Genomic DNA, 13,223 nt, shown 5'->3' with positions numbered 1-13,223 from the left:
GGTGGGAAAATGGGAAAAAAGAAGGGAAAGAGAAAGGAAAGATGGAAAAGAAAATTATTTGAGGGGGAAAATTGGGGGAAAAAGGGAAAGGGGGGAAAAGCTGAGGTAAAAGAAGGGAAAAAAGTATTGTGGGGTGAAAAAACAGGAAAAAATGGTGTAAAAAAAGGAAAAAGAGTCACTTGGGGGAAAACTGAGGTAAAAAAGGGAAGAAGAGTCTTTTGAGATGAAAAAATGGGAAAAAGGGAAAGTCTCTCGAGGAGAAAAACAGTGGAAAAAAAAAATAAAAGAGTCACATTGAGGTCCCTTGAGGGGAAAATTTGGGGGAAAAAGATAAAAAAAAAAAAAAAGGATTCCCTTGAAGCAAAATTGGGGATAAGAGATAAAGAAAGAGTCACTTTAAGGGGAAAAAAGGAAAAAGGAGTCTTTTGAGATGAAAAAAAGAGAGGAAAAAGGGAAAGGCGAGCAACTTTAGGGGGAAAATGGGGAAAAAACACTCACCTGAGGGGAAAAACTGGTGGAAAAAAGGAAAAAAAGTGACTTGAGGGGGGAAACTGGGGGAAAAGAAGGAAAAAAAGAGTCCCTTGAGGGAAAATTGGGGAAAATACACAGAAAGAGTCACTTTGGGGGGAAATTAGTGGAAAAAAGGAAAGAAGAGTCATTTTGGGGGAAAATTAGTCAAAAAAGGGAAAGAAGAATCATTTTTTGGGGGGCAAATGACCCCCGTACCAGCGCGGCGCCTCTCGAAGTCGTGGTGGGTGGGGGGGGGGGGCGCTCGCCCACCACCCCCCAGCACCTTTGGGTGCTGTCTCCGGGGGTGCAGCCCCCCCAGCAGGAATTTGGGCACGGTGGGGGCCATGGCGGCCACACGGGGGGGGCTCCTCGGGGGCTGGCAGCGCCTGGAAGGGAACCAGAGAGTGAGGGGGGGGCAAAAATGGTCAGCATGACCCCCCCCCAACCATTAAGTCCCATTTAGAAGCCCCCCCCCCAATTAATTGCCATTTTATCGACCCCCACCCCAATTAATTGCCATTCTATTGCCCCCCCATCCCCATTAATTGCCATTTTATCGCCCCCCCATCCCAATTAATTGACGTTTTATCGCCCCCCCATCCCAATTAACCAATATTTTACTGCTCCCCCCCACTAACAGCCATTTTGAAGCCCCTCCCCCCAAATTAACTGATATTTTATTACCCCCCCCCTCCAGTAACCACCATTTACCCCCCCTTAGACTCAATTTTATTGCACCCCAGCCTATTAATTGACATTTTAAAGCCCCCCCCTAATTAAATAACATTTTATTAGCCCCCCCTCTTCTGTTAATTGACGTTTTGGAGCCTCCCCCTCCCCATTAACTCCCATTTTAACGCCCCCCCCCCCCCACATTAATAGCCATTTTACCCCCTTTTTCTGCCTATTGACACCCATTTTATGGCCCCCATCTAATTAAATACCATTTTATTACCCCCCCCGTCCCGCTATCCCCCATTTTATCGCCCCCCGACCCAATTTCCCTTCCTTTTCCCCCCCCTCACCCCGTGCCCGCCATTTTCTCCCCCCCCCACCCCCCTCAGCCGCCATTTTCCCCCCCCTCAGCACCCGGCGGCCCCTCAGGACCCCCAAAAATCCCCCCCAAAATGGCCCAACGACCCCCCAGGGACCCCCCAAAACCCTCCTCAAGCCCCCCCGGGCCTCACCGACCCCTCTTAAGCCCCCCCCGGGGGTTCCCCCCCCGCCCCGAGGCCTGTGGAGCCCCCCCCGGGCCGCGCGCCCCTCACCACAGCCGCCGCCGCCGCCGCCCGCCGCCTTCTGGCACCTTCGGGCGCTCTGCGCATGCGCCACACCCCGGCCACGCCCCCCTCCGCACAAGTCACGCCCCCCAATCGCACACCACGCCCCCCCCCTTCGCGCCTTGCGCCTGCGCACTCCGCCCCTCCCCCGCTGTGATGACTGAGCGACTGCGCATGCGCCGCTCGCCCCCTCCCTCGCGGGGTGCCTGCCTCGTGCCCCACGTGTGTGGGCGTGGCCTGCTGCGCGCTGCCACGCCCACTTTTAGAAAGCCATTGCTGCGCATGCGCTAAGAGCGGCGAGGCCCCGCCTTCCGCGTGCAGCCCCACGTGCACTGAGACCCGTGCGCATGCGCGGGTGGCTGGGAGCCTGGAGGGGCGTGGCCAGGCCTCCGCCCCGCCCACCCAGGGAGTGAGGGAGGCCACGCCCTTCGCTCAGCATCGCGCCCGCCCATTGGCTGCCTCCGCGGGCCAATGGGGACGCTCGGTGGATTGGGGAGGGCGCCGGGAGCGGTGGGGACCGGGGTGGGCGGAGGGGCCGGGGCCTGGGGCCTAATTGGGGTCTAAGGGGGCTTAATTGGGGCCTAATTGGGGCTTAACGGGGCAAAACGGGGCCCAGTTGGGGCCAGCCGGGGTCTAATGGCCCTTAACGGGGAAAACCGGGCCTAATGGGGTCAAACTGGGGTCTAACTGGGGTTTGACTGGGGTTTAATGGGGCTTAACGGCTTTTAATGGGGTCAAAGCAGGACCTAACGGGGCAAGGGGACTGGGACCAGTACCACTGGGAATACTGGGACCCCTGGGATCACCAGCACTGGGAGCACTAATACTGGGAGCGCTGGGACCACCAGCACTGGGAGCAGCGAGATCACCATTACTGGGAGCACTGGGACCAGGAGCAATGGGATTGGGACCAACACGGGGAGCACCGGGACCAGCACTGGGAGCACTGGGAGGACCAGCACCAGGACTGGGAGCACCACAGCGAGCGGCTCCACCGCCTTTTGGGGTGGAAGTCCTGAAATTGGAGGGTTTTGGGGTGCAAATCCTGAAATGGGAGTTTTTTTTGGGGTAGAAGTCCTGAAACTGGGGAGTTTTTTGAGGGGGGTGGTCTGAAATAGGAGGAATTTGGCGATAAAAGTGCTGAAATTAGAAATGAGAAATTAGAAATGAAACCTTGAAATTGGACATTTTTAAGGAGAAAACTTGAAACTGGAGTTTTTTTAATGAAAAAAAACTGAAGTTGGAGGGTTTTCCTGGAAATTCCTAAAATTAGCATTGTTTTCTGGGGGGGAGCCCTGAAAATAGACATTTTTTGACGAAAAATGCCGAAATTAGAGGGATTTTGAAGGAAAAAAAAATCAAAATCGGAGACTTTTCTTGGGGTAGGGGCTGCCTAAAGTTGGAATTTGAGCCTAAAAAGAGAGATTTTTTGCTGGAAAAGCCCTGAAATTGGGGATTTTGGGGGAGTAAAAGCCCTAAAATTGGACAGGGGGTCAGGAGGGGGGGGGGAGGTCCCCTTCCACCGCGGGGCATGCTGGGAGCGCCGCGGGGGCCGCTGGGAAAGCGAGGCGTCGCCCAGGAAACCGCAGCGCGCGGAGGCGGCAAGCGTGGGGGTTGCCTAGCAACGGGGGGGAGGAGCCCGCGCGCTGATTGGACGTTGCGTGGAAACGGGGAGGGAGGGCGGAAGCGCTGAGGCCGTTGCTTAGCAACGCGCGCACGGGGCGGGGGCGGGAAGCGGCGCGGTTGCTTGGCAACGGGCGTGGCGGGAAATGCGGTGCCCGGGCGTCGCCTAGCAACGCGCGCGCGCAAGGGAGGATGGGAAATGGAGGCGTTGCCAGGCAACGAGCGCCGCCTGGCCGCAAGAACCCGGAAGTGGAACCGGAAGTGGGGGAAAAAGAGGAATTTGGGGGGGGGGGAACGGGGTTTAACGGGGTGGGGGGGTCACGGGGGGGCTCACGGCGGCGGAGGCAGCCGAACTGCGAAACGTTTATTGGTTCTTTCCTTTATACATTCGTTAAAACGGCCCCCCCGGCCCCTCCCGCCGCCCCCCCGCCCCCCCCCCGCTATGTACAACGACGTCGTCGATAAGGCTTCGGATAGGCCCCTCCCCCCCCGCCCCTCCCCCCCCCAACACCCCCCCCACGCCGGGCTCGGCCCCCCCCCAGCCCCGAGCCCCTCCCCCACCCCCCCAAAATCCCTCCCCCGGCCCCCCCCGGGGCACCGCGGGCGCGGGGGGTCGGGGCTGGGCCCCCCCCGCAGCCACGACAGCGGCAGGCACTTGCGGACCCCCCCTCCCCCCTCCCCGACACCCCCCACACCCCAAATTTCCCCCCCCGTCCCCTCCCTCCCCCCCTCCCCCCCCCCGCGGGCCGGGCCCCCCCCCCGCCCGCCCGTTTTTGGTTACAGGAGCGGCGAAACGGGAGGGGGCCGCGGGGGGGGCGGGGGTTGTGCTTGGAAAGGGGGGAGGGGGGAGAAAAAGGGGGGGGAGGGGAGAAAGGGGGGGGAAATGGGGGCAGAAATAAAGGGGGGGGCAAAAAGGGGGTGGAAGGAGTAAAAGGGGGGGAAAAGCTGATGGGGGGCAAAACTTGGGTGGGTGGGGGCAAAAATTGGAGGAGGGGGGTCAAAAATTGGGGGGGGGACGCTAAAAAATTAGGGGGGGCAGATCATAAATTGGGGGGAGGGGCAAAAATTAAGGGGGGGGGAAGTTGGGGGGAACCAAAAGGAGCGGAACCAAAGTGGAGGGGGAGGGAACCGGGGGGGACACAAAAAGGGGACGGAACCCAAAGGGCTGGGGGGACCCAAAACAGGGACGGACCAAAAGGGGGGGGGCAATAAAAGGAGGGGAGGGGGCAAAAATCAGGGGGAGGGGGGCAAAAATGGTGGATGGGGGGGTGAAAATTAAGGGGAGGGGGCAAAAATGGGGGGGTGGGGGCAGGAATAGGGGGGGAGGAACCAAAATTGAGGGGGGGGACACCAAAAATAGGGGGGAGGGGGCAAAAAAAGGGGGAGGTGGACAAAAGGGGGAGGGGGGCACCAAGGGGGGGGACCAAAAGGGAGGGGGGGACAAAAAGGGGCCAAAAATGGGGGGGGGGCACTACAGGGGCTCCCCCACCTCACCGGGGGTCCCCCGCCCCCCCCAAATTTCGGGCGGGGGGGTCCCGGGTTTAAGGCCGCGGTCCCGGGGGGGGGTTGGGGGGTCGGGGGGTCGGGGGGGGGGTCTTCACCCGTCCCCCCCCCCCTCCCCCAACTACGAGCCCCCCCCCCCTCCAGCGAGAGCTGGGCCGTGGCGCGCTGCAGCTCGGCGCTCGCCCTCCGCGGCCCCCTCCCCTCCCGCTCCTCGCCTTGGGGGGGGGGGGCGCCAAGGGGAGCGGGGGGGGGGCGGGGGGGGCTGAAGACCCCCCCCCGAGCGAGGGGGCCCCCGCCGCCTCCCCCCGCTGCCGCCGCTCCTCGCTCCAGCGCCGCTTGAAGCGCAGCTTGGGGGGGCCGCCCCCCCCTCCCCCCACCGCCGCCCCCCCCCCCCCCCCCAGCGTCGTGGCGTTGAGCGGGGGGGGCGCCTGGCGGCCTTCATCCCCCTCCTCCTCCTCCTCCTCCTCTTCCTCCTCCTCCTCCTCCTCGCTCAGGTCCGTCACCTCCACCGTCTCCTCCTCCGACTCCCCCCGGACACCGGCTCCACTTTGATGTGGGGGGGCCCGGCGGTGGCGGGGGGGGGCGCGGCGGAGGAAGAGGAGGAAGAAGAGGACGAGGAAGACGAGGAGGAAGACGCCGGGGGGGGCAACCCCGTCGTTGCCGCCGCCGCCGCCCCCCCCCGCCCCCGGTGTCGCCCCCTCCCACCCCACTCTCCCCCCTCGCCCGCTGCCGGCGGCCCGGGGGGGGGGGCTGCAGCTTGAAATGGAAAGGGGGGGGCTGCTCCAAGTGGGGGGGGTGCAGGGTTTGGGGAGGGGGTGGGGGTGGGGGCGGGGGTGGGGGCGGGGGGGGCGGCGGGGGGGGGGCAGGAGGCGGGGCAATGGAGGAAGGCGCGGGGGCTGAGGTGGTAGGCGTAGACGCTGTGCGCGTGGGCCTGCAGGCAGCGCTTCAGGTCCTCGGGGCTGAAGGAGAAGTGCGAGGAGCCCCCCCCGGACCCCCCCCCGCCGCCCCCGGTGCCCCCACCCCCGCCGCCGCCTCCCGTCCCCCCCCCGCCGCCGCCGAAAAGCGGGCTGGGGGTGGGCGAGGGGCTGTAGGGCAGCTGCGGGGGGGTGAGGGGCAGCGCCGGGGACAGGGGAGGGGGCAGCAGGGCCCCCCCCGCGGCTGGGGGGGCGGCGAAAGGGCTGAGGGGCTCCCTGCAGCGGCCCGGGGGGGGGTAGAGACGGAAAAGCCCCCCCTCGGCTGGCAAACGGGGGACGGGGGGCAGCGGGGGGCCCCGAAAAACGCTGCCCCCCCCCCCCCCTCCGCCGGGCCGTTCGTCACCCAAGGGCTCCTCCAGCTCCGAGGCGGCCGAGGCGGCGTCGCTGCAGTCGCTCAGGGACCCCCGGGGGGGGCGGCGAGAACCTGGGGGGCCCCCCCCGCCCCCCCCGATACCCGGGGGGGGCGAGCGGAGGTCGTCGGCCCCCGGCGAGAGCCCCCCCGGCAGCGGAGGGAAGCGGAAGCGGGGACCCCCCGACGGCACGGCCGGGGCGCTCTGCGGGACGGGGGCGCCTGGGGGGGGGAATAAAGGGGTTGGGGTCATTTTTGGGGGGGGTAACGGGGTCCTGGGGGGTGCAGGGTGTGGTGGCCCCCCCCCGGCCCGCAGCGGGGTCTCACCTGCCAGCCCCACGTCCAGGAAGGGGTAGTTGACCAGCACCAGCTTGTTGAAGTTGAACTTGTAGGTGAAGCGCTTGCCCTTGGTCTTGTGCAGGATGCGCTTGTTGTAGTAGTACCTGGGGGGGGTTATGGGGTCGGGGGGGGCGTTATGGGGTCGTTTTGGGGTTGTGGGGTCAGGTTATGGGGTTGGGTTGGGGCTGTGGGGTGGGATCGGGGCTATAGGGTTGGGTTGGGTTGGTATGGTTGGGTTGGGGCTATGGGTGTGGGGCAGGATGTACTTGTTGTAATAGTACCTGGGGGGGTTATGGGGTCGGGGGGGGCGTTATGGGGTCGTTTTGGGGTTGTGGGGTCAGGTTATGGGGTTGTGGGGTAAGGTTATGGGGTTAGATTGGGGCTATGGGGTTGGGTTGGGTTCCTATGGTTGGGTTGGGGCAATGGGTGTGGGGCAGGATGCGCTTGGTGTAGTAGTACCTGGGGGGGGGTTATGGGGTCGTTTTGGGGTTGTGGGGTGGGGTTGGGGTCTATGAGATTAGGCTGGGCCAGTGGGATTGGGTTGGGGCCTATGGGGTTGAGTTGGAACTATAGGGTTGGGTTGGGGCCTATAGGATTGGGTTGAGGCCTATTGGGTTGGGTTGAGGCCTATAGGGTTGGGTTGAGGCCTATAGGGTTGGGTTGAGGCCTATTGGGTTGGATTGGGGCCTATAGGATTGGGTTGGGGCCTATGGGGTTGGGTTGGACCTATAGGGTTGGGGCCTATGGGGTTGGGTTGGGGTCTATGAGGTTAGTTTGGGGCTATGGGGGCAGTATGGGGGCTATGGGGTTGGGTTGGGGCCTAGGCATTGGGTTGGGGCTGTTGAGTTGGGCCCTATAGGGTTGGAGCAGGTTGTGTTGGGACCTATACAGGTAAATGGGTCCTATATGGTGAGGTGGGGCCTGGGGGGGGTCTGTGGGGTTAGGTTGGGGCCTATAGGGTGGGGCCTACAGGGTTGGGTTGGGGCTATGGGGTCAGTAGGTGGATACGGGGTGAGTGAGGGGTTTATAGGGTGAGTTAGGGGTCTACAGGATGAGCTACAAGTCTATAGGGTGAGACAGGGGCCTATGGAGTGAGGCCTACAGGGTTAGATAGAGGCCTACTGGGGTAGATGAGGATCTACTGGATCAGGGCCTATGGGGTTAGATGGAAACCTATGGGGTCAGTAGGTGGTTATGGGGTGAGCTACCAGTCAAGAGGGTGAGTTAACAGTCTATAGGGTGAGTTAGGGATCTATGGGGTGAGTTAGGAGTCTATGGGGTTAGACAGAGGCCTACAGGGTTAGATAGAAGCCTACTGGGTTAAGTAGAGGCCTATTGGGTTAGATGGGGATCTACTGGGTTAGATTAGGTCCTATGGGGTTAGATGGAAACTTATGGGGTCAGCAGGTGGCTATGGGGTGAATTAGGGGTCTACAGGTTGAGTTAGAAGTCTATAGGTTGAGTTAAGGCCCTACAGAGTGAGTTAACAGCCTACAGTGTTAGGTAGAGGTCTACAGGGTTAGATGGAGATCTACTGGGTTAGATGGAGGCGTGTGGGGTCAGTAGGTGGTTATGGGGTAAGTTATGGATTTATAGGTTGAGTTAGGAGTCTATAGAGTGAGTTAGGAGTCTATAGGTTGAGTTAGGAGTCTATAGGTTGAGTTAAGGCCCTACGGAGTGAGTTAACGGCCTACAGGGTTAGATAGAGGCCTACTGGGTTAGATGAGGATCTACTGGATCAGGGCCTATGGGGTTAGATGGAAACCTATGGGGTCAGTAGGTGGTTATGGGGTGAGTTAAGGGTCTACAGGGTGAGTTAGGGGTCTATAGGTTGAGTTAGGAGTCTATAGGTTGAGTTAAGGCCCTACGCAGTGAGTTAATGGCCTACAGGGTTAGATAGAGGCCTACTGGGTTAAGTGGGGATCTACTGGGTTAGATGGAGGCCTGTGGGGTCAGAATGTGGTTATGGGGTAAGTTATGGATTTATAGGGTGTTAGGGGTCTATAGGGTGACTTAGGAGTCTATAGGGTGAGTTAGGGGTCTATAGGGTGGGTTAGGTGCCTATAGGGTTGGACTGGGGCTATGGGGCGAGCCCAGGGCCCAGCTCAGCGCAACGGGACGAGTTAGTGGCTGCGGGACTTCACCTCGGGGCACCGAGGGGACCACGGGGAAGCCCCCAGCCCCACGGGAAACGGGGTCGGGACCCCCCCAGCCCTGACCTGAGGGCCCGGCTGAGCTTGTCGTAGTTCATCTGGGGCTTGCACTTGCGCACGCCCCAGAGCCGCGCCACCTCGTCGGGGTCCTTGATGACGAACTCGCCGTAGTCGCCCTGCCAGGCGATGACGTCCCGGTACTGCTCCTGCCGCAGCAGCTCCAGGATGAAGTGCCACAGCTGGATCTGCCGCGAGCCCGGGCTCGACTCCGGCTTGTACGCCCAGTCCGGGAAGGCGAAGCCTGCGGGGAGCGGGGCGGATGTGGGGCGGGGGCGTTGGGGTCCCCATCCCACTGTATTGGGGTCCACATCCTGCTATTGGGGTCCCCATCCTGCTATTGGGGTCCCTGTTCCACCATGGGGCAGGGTTTGGGGTCCCCATCCTGCTATTGGGGTGCCCACATTGCTTTGGGGCAGGGTTTGGGGTCCCCATCCTGCTATTGGGGTCCCCATTCCACTATGGGGCAGGGGTTGGGGTCCCCATCCTGCTATTGGAGTCTCTGTTCCGCTGTGGGGCAGGATATGGGGTGCCCATCCTGCTATTGGGGTCCCCATTTGACCATGGGGCAGCGGTTGGGATCCCCATCCTGCTATTGGGGTGCCTATTCCACTGTGGGGCAGGATTTGGGGTCCCCATTCCATCATGGGGCAGGGTTCAGGGTCCCCATGGGGCAGGGTTCGGCGTCCCAATTCTGCTATGGGGCAGGTTTGGGGTCCCTATCCTGCTATTGGGGTGCCTGTTCCACTGTGGGGCAGGATTTGGGGTGCCCATCCTGCTGTGGGGCAGTATTGGGGTCCCCATTCCATGATGGGGCAGGGGCTGGGGTCCCCATGGGGCAGGGGTTGGGGTCCCCATCCTGCTGTGGGGCAAGGTTTGGGGTTCCTATTCCACTATGGGGCAGGAGTTGGGGTCCCCATCCTGCTATTGGGGTCCCCATTCCGCCATGGGGCAGGGTTTGGGGTCCCCATGGGGCAGGATTTGGGGTCCCCATCCCGCTGTGGGGCAGCCCTGGGGTTCCTGTTCCATTTTGGGGCAGAATTGGGGTGTTTTTCCTGCTGGGGGGCAGCTCTGGGGTCTCCCTGTTCCCCTGTGGGGCAGGTTTTGGGGTCCCCCCCCATGGGTCAGGTTTTAGGGTCTCCCCCACTATGGGGCAGCTTTTGGGGTCCCCCTGCTATGGGTCAAGTTTTGGGGTCCCCCCCCGCTATGGGGCAGCTTTTGGGGCCCCCCCCCACTATAGGGCCACCCACGGGTCACCCCCTCCCCTTCCACCCCTCCCTCTCCCCCCCCACTTATGGGGCGGGCTGGGGACCCCCCAGCCCCACAACCCCCCTATATAGGGGAGGGGGGGCACACCCTAAACCCCCCCCACCCCATAAAATCCCCCCCCCACCCCCGGGGGCTGCGCTCAGCCCCCCCCCCAAATAAACCCTTGAGGGGGGGGGGGGGTCCAGCAAGCCCCCCCCCCACCCCATAACTTATAGGGCGGGGGGGGGGGGGGCACCGGCGGCGCCTGCGGGCGCATCAATAATGCATGGCCCCTAATGGAGCCATGAGCTCAGCGCCCCCCCCCCTTTTATTTTTTGGGGGGGGGGGGAGGCAGCGCTGCCCCCCCCTCCTCCCCCTCGCCCCCCCCCCTCGTTGCTAAGCGACGGGAGACGCTAAAAATAACCTGGCGGGGAGGCGCGCGTGCAGGGCCCCCCCCCCCAAAAAAAAACACCCCCACATTTATTTTTTTTTATGGGGGGGGGAAGTGGGGGGCGCCCCATGGGGGTGGGGGGGGGGTATGGGGAAGGGGGGGCTGTAAGGGGGGTTGGGGGGCCCCAAAATGTTGAAATGGGGGAAGGGGGGGTAGAATTGGCCCCCCCCAGGGTATGGGGTGCCCCATAAGGAGCCCCCCAAGCTATAGGGCACCCCATAAGCAACACAGCAACCCCCCCAGGCTATGGGGCGCCCCATATCCAGCCTATAGGGCACCCCATTACCAACCTATGGGGCGCCCCATAACCAGCACCCTATAACCAGCCCCCCCAGCCTATGGGGCACCCCATAAGCAGCCCCCCCAAACTACAGGGCACCCCACAACCAGCCCCCCCCATCCTATGGGGCACCCCACAACAGCCCCCCCATCCTATAGGGCACCCCATAACCTGTCTATAGGGCACCCCACACCCAGCCCCCCATCCTATGGGGCACCCCACAACAGCCCCCATCCCCCCCCTATCCTCTCCCCCCTCCTTCTGTGTCCCCCCCAGCGGGGTCCCTGCCCCCCCCACCCCCCTAACCCCCCCCCAACCCCCCCCCTATCCTGGCCGAGCGCCCCGGGTGGGGGCAGGGCAGCCCCCCCCCACCCCCCCTTGCCCCCCCCCCCCTTGGCCGCACACACTGGGGGCCTGTTCTCCTGCCCCGGGGGGGGGTCTGGGGGGGGGGGGGGGCCGGGCCGTGACATCAGCGGCGCCGCCGGAGCCCTCAATGGGGGCCCTGTTCCCGGCCCGGCACCGCCAGACACCCCCGGCACGGGGGGGCTGCCCCACAGCTGCCCTAGAGGCGCCCCACGGCCCCCCCCGAGCTGCCCCATAGGCGCCCTATGGCCCCATAGCTGCCCTATAGATGCCCTATAGGTGCCCCATAGCCCCCCCAAGCTGCCCTATGGCCCCATAGCTGCCCTATAGATGCCCTATGCCCCCCCCGAGCTGCCCTATGGCCGCCCTATAGATGCCCTATAGCCACCCTATGGCCCCACAGCTGCCCTATAGATGTCCTATGCCCCCCCGAGCTGCCCCATAGGCGCCCTGTGGCCCCATAACTGCCCTATAGGCACCCCATGGCCCCCCAAGCTGCCCTATGGCCCCACAGCTGCCCTATAGGCACCCTATGGCCACCCTATAGCTGCCCCATGACCCCATAACTGCCCCATAAGTGCCCCATGCCCACCCCATAGCTTCCCTATGGCCCCATATCTGCCCCATAGCCCCCCCATAAGTGCCCCATAGCTGCCCCATGGCCCCCCCACCCCAAAAACTGCCCCATAGCCCCCTCATAACAGCCCCATAGCTGCCCCATAGCCCCCCATAACTGCCCCATGCCCCCCCCACACCCCATAGCTGCCCCATAAGTGCCCCCCCCGCCCCCAAACTTCCCATCTGGGGGTGCCCCCAAACCCCCCCCCCCCCATAACAACACCGGGGGGGGGGGGGGGCAGCCCAGGTGCCCCTCCCCCCGCGGCGAGGGGGCGGTAGGGGGGGGGTGGGGGTAGGGGGGGGTGGGGGGGCGGAGGGGGCGGGGCCAGCCGCGGGCGGGGGGCGGGGCCAGCGGCTACGGGGCGGGGGAGGGGACAAGTTTGAACAGGCGCGATCGCGGCCCGGCCCGGCCGGATTCCTGCAGACAATTGGGGGGGGGGGGGGGCAAAATAATGAGGGGGGGGGACACGGGGGGGGCCAAGCCCCGCCCCCTCCTCTTAAAGAGCCCGCACCCCTTTTCAATTTTTAATTTTTTCAACTTAAAAACCCGGGGGGGGGGGGGGGGGGAGGTGATTCGCCCCCCCCCCTCCCTAAAAAAAAGTTGTTAAGTTGCTCCCCCCCCCACCGAGGATTATTTTTGGGAACCCCCCCCCCCCGGCTGAGGGCAATGGGCGGTCCCGCCCCCCCCCCCCAAACACACAACGTGGCACGGCCCCGCCCCGCCCCGCGCGGCGCCCGGAGCCCCCCCCCCGCCCCCCCCCACCTCATTAACCCCCCCCCACCCCGGGGAGGAGACACAGAGAGGGGGGGGGCACTCATTAATTAATTAACCCCCCCTTTAATTAAAGCGGAGGGGGAGGGGGGGGGGCACGCAACAGGTCCGGCGGCACCAACTCCAAAAAGGGGGGGGGGGAGCTTAGAAGGGGGGGGGGAGGAGGCTTTTGGGTGCCCCCCCCAAAAAAAATCCCCCCCCCGCCCCCACGTGGGCGCCCCCAAACTTTCTGTGTAGGTTCCGAGGGGGGGGGGGCGAAGTTTAGGAGCCCCCCCCCCCCTCCTTTAAATGGTGTTTGGAGCCCCCCCGGGGGGGTCAGAGGGGGTTAATTAAAAAAAATTAATTAATGAGGGTAATTAGTAATTAAAGGGGGGGGGGGCTCGGGGAGGGGGGGGGCGCAGTCCCCACCTGCGTCCGCCGGGGTCTTCATGGCTCCGCTGCCGCCGCCGCCGCGCGCCCCCCCCCCGCGCAGCCCCGCCGAGGCCACGCCCCCCGGGCGCCCCCAGGCCACGCCCCCTCCCCCTGCCCCCTCCCTTCGGAGCGGGCTCGGCCACGCCCACGCCCGCGCGCGCGCGTCAGCGCCCCGCCGCGTCGCCATGGAGACGGCGGGGGGCCACGCCCACCACCACCACCCCCCCCCACGAGGGAGTGTGGGGGGGGGGGAACGCCCCCCCACGTGGGTGGGTGTGGTGGGGATGGGAGG

At 63.9% G+C, this 13,223-nt stretch overlaps 1 protein-coding gene across 1 annotated transcript; it reads right to left on the bottom strand.

Annotated features, from left to right (window-relative positions):
• Positions 1-4,824: 4,824 nt before the first annotated feature.
• LOC311429521 (ETS domain-containing transcription factor ERF-like) lies at positions 4,825-13,052 on the bottom strand. The gene is made up of 4 exons (XM_084540611.1): positions 12,929-13,052; positions 8,798-9,032; positions 6,567-6,682; positions 4,825-6,461 (listed from the first exon to the last, which is right to left on the bottom strand). The coding sequence occupies exons 1-4, from the start codon at positions 12,948-12,950 to the stop codon at positions 5,416-5,418; spliced, it is 1,419 nt and encodes a 472-aa protein (XP_084396737.1). The 5' UTR covers positions 12,951-13,052; the 3' UTR covers positions 4,825-5,415.
• Between the last annotated feature and the right edge of the window lie 171 nt (positions 13,053-13,223).

The sequence above is a fragment of the Aythya ferina genome, assembly GCF_964211825.1.
Source record: "Aythya ferina genome assembly, contig: HAP1_SCAFFOLD_1289, whole genome shotgun sequence".
Lineage (NCBI taxonomy): Eukaryota > Metazoa > Chordata > Aves > Anseriformes > Anatidae > Aythya > Aythya ferina.
The sequence above is the reverse complement of the archived record's forward strand: the minus strand, read 5'-3'. Positions and strand labels throughout refer to the sequence as shown.

What these genes read in the sequence shown, in the direction of transcription:
- LOC311429521 (XM_084540611.1), bottom strand. Translation starts at nt 12,950, where the DNA reads ATGAAGACCCCGGCGGACGCAG. An exon ending in AAGCTCAGCCGGGCCCTCAG is followed by an intron (nt 6,683 to 8,797) that starts GTCAGGGCTGGG and finishes AACCCCCCCCAG; the next exon opens with GTACTACTACAACAAGCGCA. An exon ending in CCTGGACGTGGGGCTGGCAG is followed by an intron (nt 6,462 to 6,566) that starts GTGAGACCCCGC and finishes TCCCCCCCCCAG; the next exon opens with GCGCCCCCGTCCCGCAGAGC.